Source organism: Mastomys coucha, unplaced genomic scaffold (genome assembly GCF_008632895.1).
Source record: "Mastomys coucha isolate ucsf_1 unplaced genomic scaffold, UCSF_Mcou_1 pScaffold21, whole genome shotgun sequence".
In the NCBI taxonomy this organism is placed as follows: Eukaryota; Metazoa; Chordata; class Mammalia; order Rodentia; family Muridae; genus Mastomys; species Mastomys coucha.
The window spans coordinates 18,141,659-18,155,872 of record NW_022196904.1 but is presented as its reverse complement, the minus strand read 5'-3'; the positions used below and the strand labels follow the sequence as shown (position 1 = coordinate 18,155,872).

Sequence of the window (14,214 nt, the reverse complement as noted above, 5' to 3'; positions counted from 1 at the left end):
TGTGGAAGTAAGCTGAATAAACCCTTTCCTCCCCAACTTGCTTCTTGGCCATGATGCTTCTTGGTGTGCAGAAATAGAAACCCTGACTAAGTCACTTGGTGAACTCAGAGTCTGTACTTAAATCATTTTTTTTATCATAGCTTTCATTTATCAACCTAAAAAAAACTAAAAGTACTTTTGAATCCTAAACACACTGAGCTTACGTGTGTTTATACACTTAGCTATCTAGTTTTCAATTCCACCAGGGATCTGTGAAGCAATAAATGTCCCCAGAGTACGCAGGGAATGCAGAACAAGCAGCTTCCCAAACTACAGACATGACAGCAACAGCGGGTGGCTTGGTCGGCCACTTAGATTCCTCAGCAGTGTTGGAGCATCCATCCGGCCTTCTGGCTCAGTATGTCTAACAGACTTGTCTGTGAAGCAGGAATAGTGAAGGGCTGCTTACCTTCTCTTGGCAACGTTCTGCAGTTGACTTCCCTACATTCCATTTGTCCAGCTTAGACAGAGTTTTGTCTGCTGTTGACAAAGGGGAGTTTCTTGTGCAGTGCCAAGTTTGCCACAACAGAAGCAAACTCCATTTGGAGACTCTTCCAGACCTTTGAAATAGAGTGGAGGTAACTGCCACAAGCAGACCTGGCTGTATCAAAAAGAACCTGATTTTTATTAATTTGGATGGAATCTACAGTTTTTTTCCCTCCTGTTGAAACAAACACAAAATATCTTCCCCAATGTAATATATTTCCTTTCTTCCATTCTGAAGTTAGAACTTTTACAGGCTGACCTAATTCAGCAGCTCTTTTCAAAATCCAATGCTTTTCAGCAGCTGTGCTACCTATCTCATTGATATTTTAAAACGTGAAGTCAATAAATCACTGTTCAATTTATCTCTGGGAGATCCTGTGTCCCCCTTCTGCTCTATGAGCATTTTCTTTAAAGTCCTGTTAGACAATTGCTTTTTCTGTAAGATTGTAAGACATAACTGTAACATTTTCTATGCCACATTGTCTGAAATATTGTTGTATTCTAATGCATACATACTTATCATCAGCTTACATCTGTAAAGGCATTTTTCAAGATAGTCATCACCTTTAAATAATGTCTAATCTCAGAATCACCCTTTTCAGGAACCCAAGGCAAAACCACATTGAAATTCTGAATGTGAATCTATGGTATTGTGCACATTTTTTTTTTTTTAAATTTCCAAACTCTGCAAAGTGAAATACACAAGCTATAGTATGACATTGCTGTAAGGTGACAGTGACCAGAATCATGTAGTAATTGACCCTTGACAATATTAATATAATGTCCTGTCTAACCGATGTGACTTACGGCTGGAGCTTTTTTACCTAGCATCTGTGCAGCCTGCTGTTCTGTAATCTCCTTATGCCTTTGTGGATTTCTCTCATCTGTCACTCTAGTTTCCAGATTAGCATTTTCTGAAGATTCTTTACTCTGCTTAATGAATCCTCTAATCTCTAGTATATGTTCTTTAATTTAGTAATCTATTCCTCAGTCCTTTTTTTAAATCTAAGTCTTTTTTCTGATCTTTTGTTTTGTTTTGTTTTGTTTTCGAGACAGGGTTTTTCTGTGTAGCCTTGGCTGTCCTGGAACTCACTCTGTAGACCAGGCTGGCCTCAAACTCAGAAATCCACCTGCCTCTGCCTCCCAAGTGCTGGGACTAAAGGCATATAGAACCACAGTCATTACTGCACATAAAGTTATTTTGTATGTTGACAGTCAAGATAAAACATGGGGTTCAAATGCCCTCTTTTACAGTTTACCATTTCTAAACATGGAGAATATTTACCTCTTAAATCTGCCTAACTCTCTGCTTTCTTTGGAGACTTTATTATTTAAACTCCCCCTTTTTGTTCTTTACTGTCTATGTTTAGTTTTTTTACTTTCTTTAGCATCTATGTACCTTTATCTATTATTTCTTTTCTTTCCTTTTTCAGACTTTTTCTTTCTCTCTCTTTTCTCTGGAGACTTAAAATTTCCATGTGCATTTGTTTATCTCTCTTACCATAGCCTTTAAAACTTGATATATTTTTCTGTATTTAATTTTCTCTCTTTTCCCTCTTCATTCCATTTAATTTTACTTTACACTCTCTTTGCTGACTCTTCTTATTTTCAAATTACTTAATTCTCAGCTACAATAATTTTAAACCTAGTTCCTTTCCCTCTTTGGGATTAAAGCATGATTTTAAACACTTTTTACCTGGTCAGAAGTTCTGGTGTGTCTTCCTCTGCAGTTTAGCTCAGACATCTCTCTGTAGCTGGCTCCAAGCTCCCCTCCCCGTTCTCCCACAGGGAAGAGGCAGAAACAGTGGGGGACACCTGAGCCCATATGCCGTGCCTCAGTGGGCTGGGCCTCTCCTCTGACCTCTGTCCACTGTGGGAAGGTGGCTCTGGGCTGCAGTTAACAGAGTAGTGTAGCCAGCTTCATTGCTCCATGAAAGCTCTTAATCCTCATCCTGGGCAGCTGCAGGCTTTGGACTTGTGGACCTGAATTGGGCTGCAGTTTTCCCTCTGGCTACCTATCTACATCTAGCCCACTTTGTCCCTTCTCTGGAGCCTGCCACGCTTCGGAGTACCACTGCTACTGTTCCCTTAAGCTCAGGCAGAAGAGCTGGCTTGTCTACTCAGCTGGGGATTCTTAAACAGTTCCCTTCCACACTGCCTCCTTAGGCTTTCCTGCTCTTTCCCCGCCCCACCTCTTTGTCGGGGGTGGGGGCGGGGTGGAATGGAGGTGGGGGGCGTGTGTGTATGTGTGTGTGGGGAACCATCCTGTCTTCCACCTGGGCCTTCTCAGGCTCTAAACCTGGATTCTAAGAGCCCAGATGTTGGATGCCACATGTTACTGTATGTTTTCCCCCTTCCCCCGCACCCCAATTCCTAGCTTATTTAGTTATTAATAAATGCCTAGACCAAAAGTTTCGGCTTGTTCCATGACTAGCTCAAATAAATAAACGTAGCAGAATTTTCCTCCAATTAATTTAAATACTAATACAACAAGAAGCCTGCGATTGGATAGGGAAAAGGGAGGCGGAGGTAAGAGTTTTCAGAGATACAGAGGGAATAGGAAGATGGAGGAAGAGCAAGATGATCCAGATTCCGAATGGCTTTAAATAGCCACGGGTAGCTATGAATATCTTACAAGGGATAGATCATTACAGGGCAACTTGTCTTATCTAGGTGAGCAGTTTATATCTATCTAAACTGGCTCTGAGTTCTTTGTGTGGGTGTTTTGTGGGGTGAGAATTTACTGATATAAATCTGACTTAAAAATTCCAAGCCTCAAGAGTTTTGATTTTACTGGGTTACTGGGATTTGGGACCACTGACCACAGAGATTGGATAGCTGAGAATGTGAGCAGAACCCATAGCAAGAGAACCGTGATCGGTTGCTGCTGGGGCTAGCCTAGAGGCAGAGGCGGTAGACCACCTGAGCAGTGCGTAGCTGGGTATAGCATGGGATGGTGCCACTTTTAAATATTTCCCGCAACAACTAAATAACCCATTTATTCTATTCTATCTCTGCTACCAGGTTAGTTACCGCTCCTCAGTTCCATGCATTTGATTTCCTCTGTCCAGGGGGAATCTTCCCACATCTGGCTCTTTCCCAGAGTCCTTCTCTCTTTCTCCTGGATGTTCCACCTTCTATTTTACGTTTTTCCAATAGGTCATGGGCCTTTTATTGGCAGGTGATGCATAAACGCAGTACACAAGAGATTATCCCTACACCCATGGGTGAGCCTCGGAAAACTGAGACCTTCTCCCAACATGTGCTTGAAGATGCTCCTGAATTCGTATGGAATGCTGAGAATAATACAGAAAATGAAGCTCCCACTCTTTGAGACTATTGCCCGAGGAATCTGAGGCAGGCAAATCTGTTGTGCAGGCCATGGATTTGGATTTGAACCTAACTCTTTCCTGGGGGCCCTACAGGTGAGGGAGCAGGACAAAGCCTAAACTAGGCTGTTTTGAGATTTCCTTTCCCAATACAATTAATCTAAACCTCTTCATCTTAGCCTCAGGCAGACTCTTCAGACAAGGGCAAAAAGCAACCACATTCTTCACCAAAATACCACAAAAACAGTCTGTAGTGCACATACTAAAATTCTCTGAAACCTCTTGAGCCCCCACAGTTCAGATCACCGACAGCATCATGACCTTCCATGCTTCTACTAGTACGGGCCATTAAAGCCCCATTTAAAGCATTCTGCTGCTTTCCAAAGTCCTCAAATCCAAGTTCCTCCAAATGCACGGTCAGGCCTATCACAACAATACCACAGTGTCTGGTACCAGCTTCTGTCTTAGTTAGGGTTTTATTGCTCTGAAGAGGCACCATAACAAAGGCAACTCTCATAAAGAAAACATTTAACTGGGGCTGGCTAACAGTTTCAGAGGTTCAGTCCATTATCATCATGGCAGGAAGCATGACAGGGCTGGAGGATCTAAGAGTTTTACATCTCTATCTGACGGTAGTTGAAGGGCACTGTCCTCAGCAAGCAACCAGGTGGCTCTTTTGCACACTGAGAAGAGTCTGAGCATAGGAGGACACTTCAAAGCCCATCCCCACAGTGACACAACTTCCTCCAACAAGGCTACACCTACTCCAAAAGGCCACATCTAATACCACTCCCCATAGGCCAAGCATTCAAACTCGCATGAGTCTATGGTGGCCAAACCTATTCAAACCACCACAAGAACCAAACTGTAATAAACCCTCATTCATTCCATATGAACAGACAGCATAACGGGTCCTGAGGATTTAGTAGCCAACAAGATTTATCAGTTATGATTTGCTTAAGTTCTGGCTGGAGACCTTTTCATCTCAGCCACTCTCAGTGCTGTTCCCTTGTAGAGGGATCAGCAATATTGCCTGTCACTGGCCTTCTTGATTTCTTTCTTCCTATCTGCAACCAAGATCTATAGGCGACACCTCCCTGTCAAATCTGATTTTTATAAATTTCAATGGAATCTACCACTTTTTTTTTCATCTGTTGAATCAAATACAAAACCTCTTCCCCAGTGTAACACATTTCCTGTCTTTCATTCTCAAGTTAGGTCATCCTTAATATAAACAGGCTGATTTAGTTCAGTACTTTTTTCTATAACCCATGGTCTCTCAGTTGCTCTTGGTTTTTGATCTTTAGCATTTAAAAATTTTGACTTAATAAAGAAAGCATTATGTAATCTATCCCTAGGAGTGTTTGTCACTTTCTGTTTGCTCAGCATCTCTTTTAAAGCACGATTAGATCCCTCTATAACTGCTTGTCGTATAGTATTGTGTGGTATACCTGTAATATGCTTCAATTATATGCAAAAATTGGCTTCATTTCACTAGAGGCATAGAGTACTGTCATTTTTAATCTGCCCAGGTATTCTCATAATTGCCATAGCTTCAAATAAATGTGCAATTACAGAATCAAGTTTTTAGAACTTAAAGCAGCTGCCCATTGAAATCCTGATTATGGTATGGTATGCATATTTTAATTTTCCAAATTCTGCAAAATGAAACACACCCATTTGCCAAATTTAATTTCTTTGGGTACTTTTGGGTTACTCTATGCAGGTAATGGAGATTGGTTATATAAAGTACAAATAGGACTTTTTTTTTTTTTTTATAATTTTCTTGGCTTGTTGCCAAGTGATAGAAAAAATCCCCCTTTAGACCTTTAATCTTTTTTTTTTTTAAAGATTTATTTATTTATTATATGTAAGTACACTGTAGCTGTCTTCAGACACACCAGAAGAGGGCGTCAGATCTCATTACGGATGGTTGTGAGCCACCATGTGGTTGCTGGGATTTGAACTCATGACCTTCTGAAGAGCAGTCGATGCTCTTCCCCACTGAGCCATCTCACCAGCCCCCTAGACCTTTAATCTTATTATGGTGTTTCTTATGAAAGTTTGAAGCTGCTAGCACCTTTCCCATCAACAGGGAATGTGATCATCATAATTACCTTGTGCTAACGGCATGTGTGGAATCTGACATGTGCCATAGCTAATGGATGATTTCTCTATGATTACTTTTTGTAGTTGAATAGACAGTGAAGTTAATTTTGACCATACTAAGTAAGTTCAGCAGTTTTTACATATGAAACAACACTTTCTACATATTAAGGGCAGTAACTATATGAAGAGGTTCAAGAATATCTAGTAATACCATAAGAATGTCATAGAACTCTGATTTTTTGCTGCGGACCGGGGTTTCTTACAGGGGTCCCTTGTTCCACAGGACTAGGGATTCTGGCCAGGTGGGCACGGGATTCGGCTTTGACAAACAGACTACACATGAGTGATGTAAGATCTAAGTGTATTTCTTTAAAAATGACATGAGGCTTTTACAATCATTGCAAAAGAGAAATGAAAAATCTGGCAGCTCAACAGTTGAGGTACCTCTGAGGCTATCTGAAACATACTGGGTCTAAAGCAGCAGCTATCTCCTCTGAACTGGTGCTGCATCCCCCGGGCCCAAGTGGCCTGGGCCCAGGGGACTGCGAGAGATACATGAATCTGAGTCCTAGCCCATCTAAGTTCTAGTGCTAGTCTTGCATGTGAGTCTAAGTCTTTCTTCCCCAAGTCCTTCTGTTAGACTGAAGTTACATAGGCAAGCGACCCACACACACCAAGGTCACCTGACTTCTAAAAGCCAGGTGTAGATAACTCTTCCTCAGTTCGTTGCTATGGTTACAGACTGGGTCGGCCCAGGTAAGCTCTTCAACTATGTTGCCTTTCTGGGCCAGCAGACGTTAGCCCCAGGGAACACCTGCTAAGCTAGTTCCTAGGAGTGATTCAGCTGCAAATCTAATATGCCCTGCCTATGTTGACTAAGAATGAGGATTTCACCTGATCTTGCTCTGGGATAGTTCGCTCATTCTGTAAGCTTTAATGCCCTACCCACAATGTTGGAGGCTATTAGTTTGAATGGCTTAACATTCCAAGCCAGGGTTTGACTAGGACTTTGGAACATTGGAGAAGGTCAGAAAGCAATGTCCGAATTTTCTCTTGCTAGTTGTAAGAAAATGATATCTTGGTGAGTTCCTAGCACACTAGTACGAGGACATATCTGGGCCACCTCTGAGTTTGGGGTGCCAGGTGACAATGCAGAGGCAGGAGACTGACTTTCCTTGAAGTTTACGCCTCAAATACCGCCGTCACGCAAAGTGTGTGTGGCAATTTTTGAACTGAAACATATGGGCTTTGAATGACTTTGCTTATTTTTTCCTGAATTATAACCAACCATTTCCAACTTATCTGCATCAGTATAAAATGTAAGGGCTTCAGGAATTGATGTTTTATACAATATGGGGTGAATCCAATTACTTTATATAAACTGAAGTTACTTGCCTTTAGGATATTTGTTGTTAATTTCTCCTAAACAGTTGCTACAAGCTCTTTGCCAATCTTTATTGATTACACATAATGATATAATCTCAGCATTAGTATCATGCCCTACAATTCCTGTTGGGTCTGTTCCTCACAATTGCCAATTTTTCCTTTTATAATCAAATCAGAATCCTTTTCTATATATGCTTTTTAATTCTTTTACTTTATTTGTATGCTAAGAAGATCCATTTTAAAATACTCTCTTCCCTTGGCATAATGAGTACAGTAGGAGAATAAGTTGAGGGCAAAATACTAAGATAAAGCCCCTATGAAGTCTCTTGAGGCCTCTGTGTGTTGGGGGTATGTGTTAGGGGTACTTTTAACAGTCAGCAGCATAGAGCCCCCCTGACAGCAGAAACTAAAAAGTCCATGTAGTGTGGATCCTCTGAAGGAAGACAAGATGTGATTTCTGACTACAGCCCTTACAGCAAATGCTGCAGTTTTAGGGCCTCTATCCAGTGTGGACCCTCTGGTGTGTACGGAAATACGAGGCCTGACTGAAACCTTTCCCACACTGCTGACACGTGTAGGGTTTCTCTCCTGTGTGGACTCTCTGGTGAGAACTAAGTGCCACGCTCCACCTGAATTCCTTCCCACACTCCTCACACTTGAACGGCTTCTCCCCAGTGTGAATTCTCTGATGGACTTGGAGACTGGACTTCTGGCTGAAGGCTTTCCCACAGGTGTCACATTTGTAGGGCTTCTCCCCGGTGTGCACCCTCTGGTGGGCCTGGAGGTTCGAGGTCTTGCTGAACTGCTTCTGGCAAACATTGCATTTGAACGGTTTTTCACTGGTGTGGACACTGTGATGGGCCTGCAGACTTGAGGCATGACTGAAGCCTTTCCCACACTCCTCACATTTATGAGGTTTCTCTCCTGTGTGAACACTCTGGTGACTATGAAGGCTCAAGCTCCAGGGGAAGCGCTTCCCACACACTTCACATCTATATGGTTTTTCCCCAGTGTGAATTCTTTGGTGATCTAGAAAATGCGAGCTCCGACTGAAGCTCTTCCCACACACGTTGCAGTGAAACGGCTTCTCTCCTGTATGGACCCGCTGGTGGCTTTGGAAGCTTGAGACTGAACTGAAACCCTTCCCACACTCTTCACATTTATATGGCTTCTCTCCTGTGTGGACCCGCTGGTGGATATCTAGGTTGCCACTTAAGCTGAAGCATTTCCCACACTCGTTACACTTATAAGGTTTCTCCTCAGTGTGGACTCTCTGGTGGGTGTGGAGGTTCGAGCTACAGCTGAAGCGTTTGCCACAGTCTCCACACTTATATGGCTTCTCTCCTGTGTGAGTTCTCTTGTGTATCTGGAGGTGTGCCCACTGAGTGAAGCCCTTCCCACACACCTCACATTTGTAGGGTTTCTCTCCAGTGTGTACTCGGCGGTGGATGTTGAGATCCGAGCTGCGGCTGAAGCCCTTCCCACAGCTGTTGCACCTGTAAGGTTTCTCCCCCGTGTGCACTCTCTGGTGAGTCTGAAGAGTTGAGCTGTGACTGAAACCTTTGCCACACTCATAACACCAGTAGCGCTTCATTCCTAGATGAACACTTTGTTGAACGGGGACACTGGAGCTATGCCTGGTGTCCTCATGAGTACTATGTACAGAAGACTTCTTTCCTAAGAGGGTCTGTTGATGGACTTCCAGACTAGGGCTGTCCCTGAAGGCTTCTTGGCCCTTGCTGCACTGGTAGGCCTTCTGTTCTCTGTAAACACCATGCTGGGTGAGGAGTGTCATGGGAAAAATGACTTTATCACAGTCACCGCTGCTGTGGACTTTGTCTCTTTTATGTAGTATATTGTTATCGTGGTGGGAAATGCAACCCAGGATGTTAACACCTGGAGCCGACAGCTGTGGGTTGTTTTTCACCAGAGTCTGAGGATAGTGTTTCCCATGGCTCCATCTCTCACTAAGATCTGTTTTACTCCAAGAGCTCTGATCTCTCCCAGACAGAAATTTCTGATTTTCACTAGTGCTGGAATGGTCGACTGTGAGACTCTCAACACAGCCATCATCCTTGGCGGCCTGAGAAAGCTGTTCTGCTCCCCCATGGCAGGAGGAGTGGCACTGCTCCAGGAGGTGAGTACCCTTTCCTTGAGGGTCTATTACGTCTTCTGGAGCTCTGGCCAGTTTGTGGACATCATGGCTTGTCATTCGCCAGCATGGAAGCTTCCCCAGTGTAAGGCACCTTATTCCTGTTATGTCAAGAGGTACCATCTTATTTGGACTCTGGCATCCTGAAAGAACAGAGAATAGAAGATGATAACAGCAAGGATGGGGACATCAAAGATCTGGGTCCTTATTTCTTTCTGAAAATATTAACTAAAGATCAGTGTCAAAGGTGAATGTCTGAGAGGTCTGAGGAACAAAGATCTCAAACAAAGAACAATCAACATTTGACCATGGTGGGAAATTTGGGGTGAGCCCAGGAGTGTAGGCTCAAGGCTACCTCAGCCTGTGCTATAGAGCCTGTGCGCAGCTGGGCAGAAGGATAATGGGAAGGAAGCACTAACTCTGTGGTAACAAGTGTGCTGGTGTTCAGACACCAGTGGAGGCAAGTGCAGAATGGAGAGAGTGAGGGTGAGACACAGGTAAAGCAGGGCCTGTGAGGACTCCCAAGCAGATGAATACAGAGAGAGACAGAGACAGACACAAACACAAACACTCATATACAGAAAGACAGAGAGAGGGAGAGAGAGAGAGAGAGATTCAGACAGGCAAAGACAGAGACAGACAGACACAAACACACATACATACAGAGAGACAGAGAGAGATAGACAGAGAGACAGACAGATAGGCAGAGAGACAGAGAGACAAAGACAGGAGTTCCACCAGGGAAGAACACTGTGGCCAGAGAGATGCAAAGGACAACACCTGAGACACAAATATCGAAGCAGGAAAAGAAATGGAGATCAGCAGTGTTGGAGTGTGAGGCCCTAGGAGCATGCGGTCTATCAGGCACAGTGGGCAAGGCCTGTCATCCTAGTGCTTGGGAAGCATACGTAGGAGAATCAAATTTCTAGGCAAGCCTAGGCTATATAGCAAGACCTTCCCACAAAACAAAAAAAAAAAAGTGGAGGCTGGAGAGGTGGCTCAGCCATACAGAGCACTGGCTGCTCTTCCAGAGGACCCAGGGAGTATTTATAGCACCCACATGCTGGCTCACAACCACTTCCAGGGGAGCTAATGCCCTCTTCTGGCCTCTGTAGGCATCATGAATGAATGTGGCACAGACACACATGCAGACAAAACACTCATATATACATAAAATACAAAATAAATAAACCTAAAAGGAAAGCAGTGGAGTGCAACAGACACACAGGATGTGAACTTCTGACATCACCAAGGACACAGAGCCCCATCCTCACCCACGGTCAGGAGGTTCCTGAAGTTCTCCAGCATCACATCGAGGTACAGCTTCCTCTGAGCAGCGTCCAGCAGCCCCATCTCCTCCTCACTGAAGACCACGGCCACGTCCCTGAAGGTCACGGCCTCCTGTGACAGCAAGCACACGCCACCTCAGTTCCATTCCTGATGTCACTAGGACCTGAGGAACTGTTTAAACAGAGCCTGTTGTCTTAGTTAGGGTTTCTATTGCTGGGACAAAACACCATGAACAAAAGGCAAGTTGGGGAGAAAAGTGTTTACTTAGCTTACACTTCCATATCTCTGTTTATTACTGAAGGAAGGACAGGAACTCAAACAGGGCTGGACCTGGAAGCAGAAGCTGATGCACATGCTGTGGAGGGGTGGTGCTTACTGGCTTGCTCACTCTGCTTTCTTATAGAACTCAGGACCACCAGCCTAGGGATGGCACCAACTACAGTGGCCTGGGCCCTTCAACACTGATGATTAATTAAGAAAATGCCTTACAGCTGGATCTTATAAAGGCATTTCCTCAACTGAGGTTCCTTCCTTTCCCAATGTCACTGAAGGGATTAAATGAGATCACAGAAAGGACCTAGAACACTGTATGATATGCATTAAGCCGCCAATATATGTCCAACAACACTATCATTGTCTGCATTATGACACTCATGGCCACATAGTGTTCCAAAAAAGTTGAATTATACACACATATACACACACACATATATAATATATATATACATATATTTTATATGACATGGTGTTCAGCCATGTAAATATATATTATATATCTCCAATATATAACATATACTGAATATAATGTACTGTCCATATAAAAACAGTAAGTTTAAAACAAAAGTTTAATTAAGTGAAAGTTTCAGACAAATTGCTATTTTTAATCACTTACCAAAGTACTGAAGATCTTTTAAAATATTTAAGACTTTTCAAAAGTGCCCAGTTTAGGCTAGAATATAGAGAAATAGGAATACTTACCACTCAGAGATTAACTGGGAAAATCACCACTGCTGGTAGCAAAACAAGCAAAACTCCTTGGAACTGATAGTATCATGTAGCTGGAGAGCTTGGTTGAACACCATGTAAAATACCCCTTTGCATTTAGTATTCATGTTTCAGTTTCCTGAATCATGACTCCTGGGTGCTCAGTGGTGTCTAATGAATGTGCTGAGTTTCCATGCCGCTGGTGTGTCTCCATCAGAGCACAAGGCTCATTCAATCCCAACTTGTCTGCACATGTGTCTGTGAGTCTGTCCTTTCTTCATTCCTTGATCACCCGAGTTGGGTCCACCACGGAAGCCGTGCAGATGGCAGAAGCCAGACGCTCCCTGGTTGTTCAGGAAATGACTTCTCAGGATGCCCAATGCAGGAAATGAGGGTGACCAGTGTTCTGTGTGCATGTGTGTATACATGTGTGCACGCATGTGAGTGTACATGAGGGTACACCTACATGTACAGGCTACAACCCAACCTCTGGTGTCCTTCCTCAGGTGCTGTCTAGGGTGTTTTTGTTTTGGGCACAGGGTCCTTCAGTGGCCTGGAACTTGCCCAATAGGCTATGGTGGCTGCAGAGCACTGGCCCAGCATGCAGGGTCCTGTTTCCTATCCCTAGCTCTGTAGGGAATGGGGGAAGCAACCCGACTTACCTGTAACTTGGTCATTGTTCTCTTCTCTTTGAGACAAGGCAGGGCTCTGGGAAGCGAGCTGGGGGAGGAAGGGCTTCGTGAGAACATTGCTAGGACAGTGGGTCCACATGGCTTCCTCAGCTTCTCCATCAGCCCCAAGGGCTGTGCGAGCTGACCAGGCTTTTCTCCCTACTTCCTACTAATCAGTAGTGTAAACCTCCGGTTACAAGACTCACTCACCACATTCTCATTCTCTATTTCTGGCAGCTTCAGGGGTGCTGGGCACTCTTACCTTCACAAAGCTGCCTGTGGTGATGGGTTTTCCAGAAAAACAAATCTTTATTAAGCTGTGAATTCTCTGATGCATGCTGTGTCATGACTAACTGCTACTCTTAGAAGGGTCTGTCAACCGTGACAGCTATCTTACATATAGTTTCCATACATAGGAGTGATATTGCCCTCTTCTGTGTCTCACTCTAAAAGACTTAATTACTAGCAAACATTGTTCATTTGCAAGAGCCTCCATAAAGCCTCTTTCCCCACAGGCATGAAAGTAATGACCAATTTAAAAACAAAACAAAACAACAACAAAAAAACTTAAACCCTAAGGAAAGGGGAGTTTGGGCCTACAAGATGGCTAAACGGGTGAAGGAAACTGCCACTGAGTCTAACCTGATGAGTTTGAGTCTCTGGCACCACTGGGTTGACTCCCACAAGTTGTCTTTTGACTTCCTCTTTTATTTACTTATAATTATTAATAAATCCACTTAATAAATTTAATAAAATAAAAATTGTTTATTTATTTAAATAAATAAATGGGGGTGGGAATCACATAAAAAGTAGAGCTGCATACCACTTAAGGATTCAGGACACTGGCCATCTCTCATCACAGCTCCTCTGCCAGGCTCCCCTGGGAAGCTAGCCTCTCTTGGGGCTCTATAAGCTGCTGAGGTGTGTCAGTGTCGCGCAGCCCCGCCTCAGGCAGCGAGAGGAGACCCGTATGCTCCGCTTCTGCCTGGGCCTCAAAATCAGGTACACATCAGGTGCAGAGGCGCAAACGAAATTGCCAAGCGACGCCCCAGGTTTTCACCTCACAGGAAACACTCACACGCAGCCTCCCCTCCCGGGAGCGGAACGACTTTGACCTTGGCAGGTGTCGGAACTACAATTCCCAGAATTCCTCAGCGGATGCACCCTCTGGGGACTACATTTCCCAGAATGTCTAAGCCTTGGTGAACCTTTTTAACTAGGGTGAGGCCAATGGAAATCCTTTTGGTAGCTCAGTCTTCTGTGTTGCTTTTCGGTTTATTCATTTCTGAAAATCCATGAAAGACAATTGCGGAACTTCTTTGTTTTTGTTTTTGTTTTCTGAGACAGGGTTTTCTCTTTGTAGCCCTGGCTGTTCTGGAACTTCCTCTGTAGTCCAGGCTGGTCTCAAACTGACAGATCTGCCTGCCTTTCTCCCAACAACAACAACAACAAAAATCTACTTACACCTAAAAATATCTTTTCAAAATATTTTCTTTCTTTTTTTTTTTAAAGATTTATTTATTTATTACAAGTAAGCACACTGGTAGCTGTCTTCAGACACTCCAGGAGAGGGAGTCAGATCTCCTTGCTGGTGGTTGTGAGCCACCATGTGGTTGCTGGGATTTGAACTCAGGACCTTCAGAAGAGCAGTAGGTGTTCTTAACTGATGAGCCATCTCTCCAGCCCTCAAAATATTTTCGTAACTCTAAAACAACTTAAGCTGAATTGTGAGACGATAACTGGCAAACACCATGCAGAAAGACCTGCA

At 43.7% G+C, this 14,214-nt stretch overlaps 1 protein-coding gene across 1 annotated transcript in view; it reads right to left on the bottom strand.

Annotated features, from left to right (window-relative positions):
• Positions 1-7,207: 7,207 nt before the first annotated feature.
• Positions 7,208-14,214, bottom strand: part of LOC116100306 (zinc finger protein 721-like) — a 27,408-nt gene continuing 20,401 nt past the window's right edge. The window contains 3 exon segments of the mRNA XM_031384126.1: positions 7,208-9,644; positions 10,776-10,902; positions 12,438-12,526. Of these exon segments, the coding sequence (XP_031239986.1) occupies positions 7,840-9,644; positions 10,776-10,902; positions 12,438-12,526 (2,021 nt within the window). The 3' untranslated portion in view covers positions 7,208-7,839.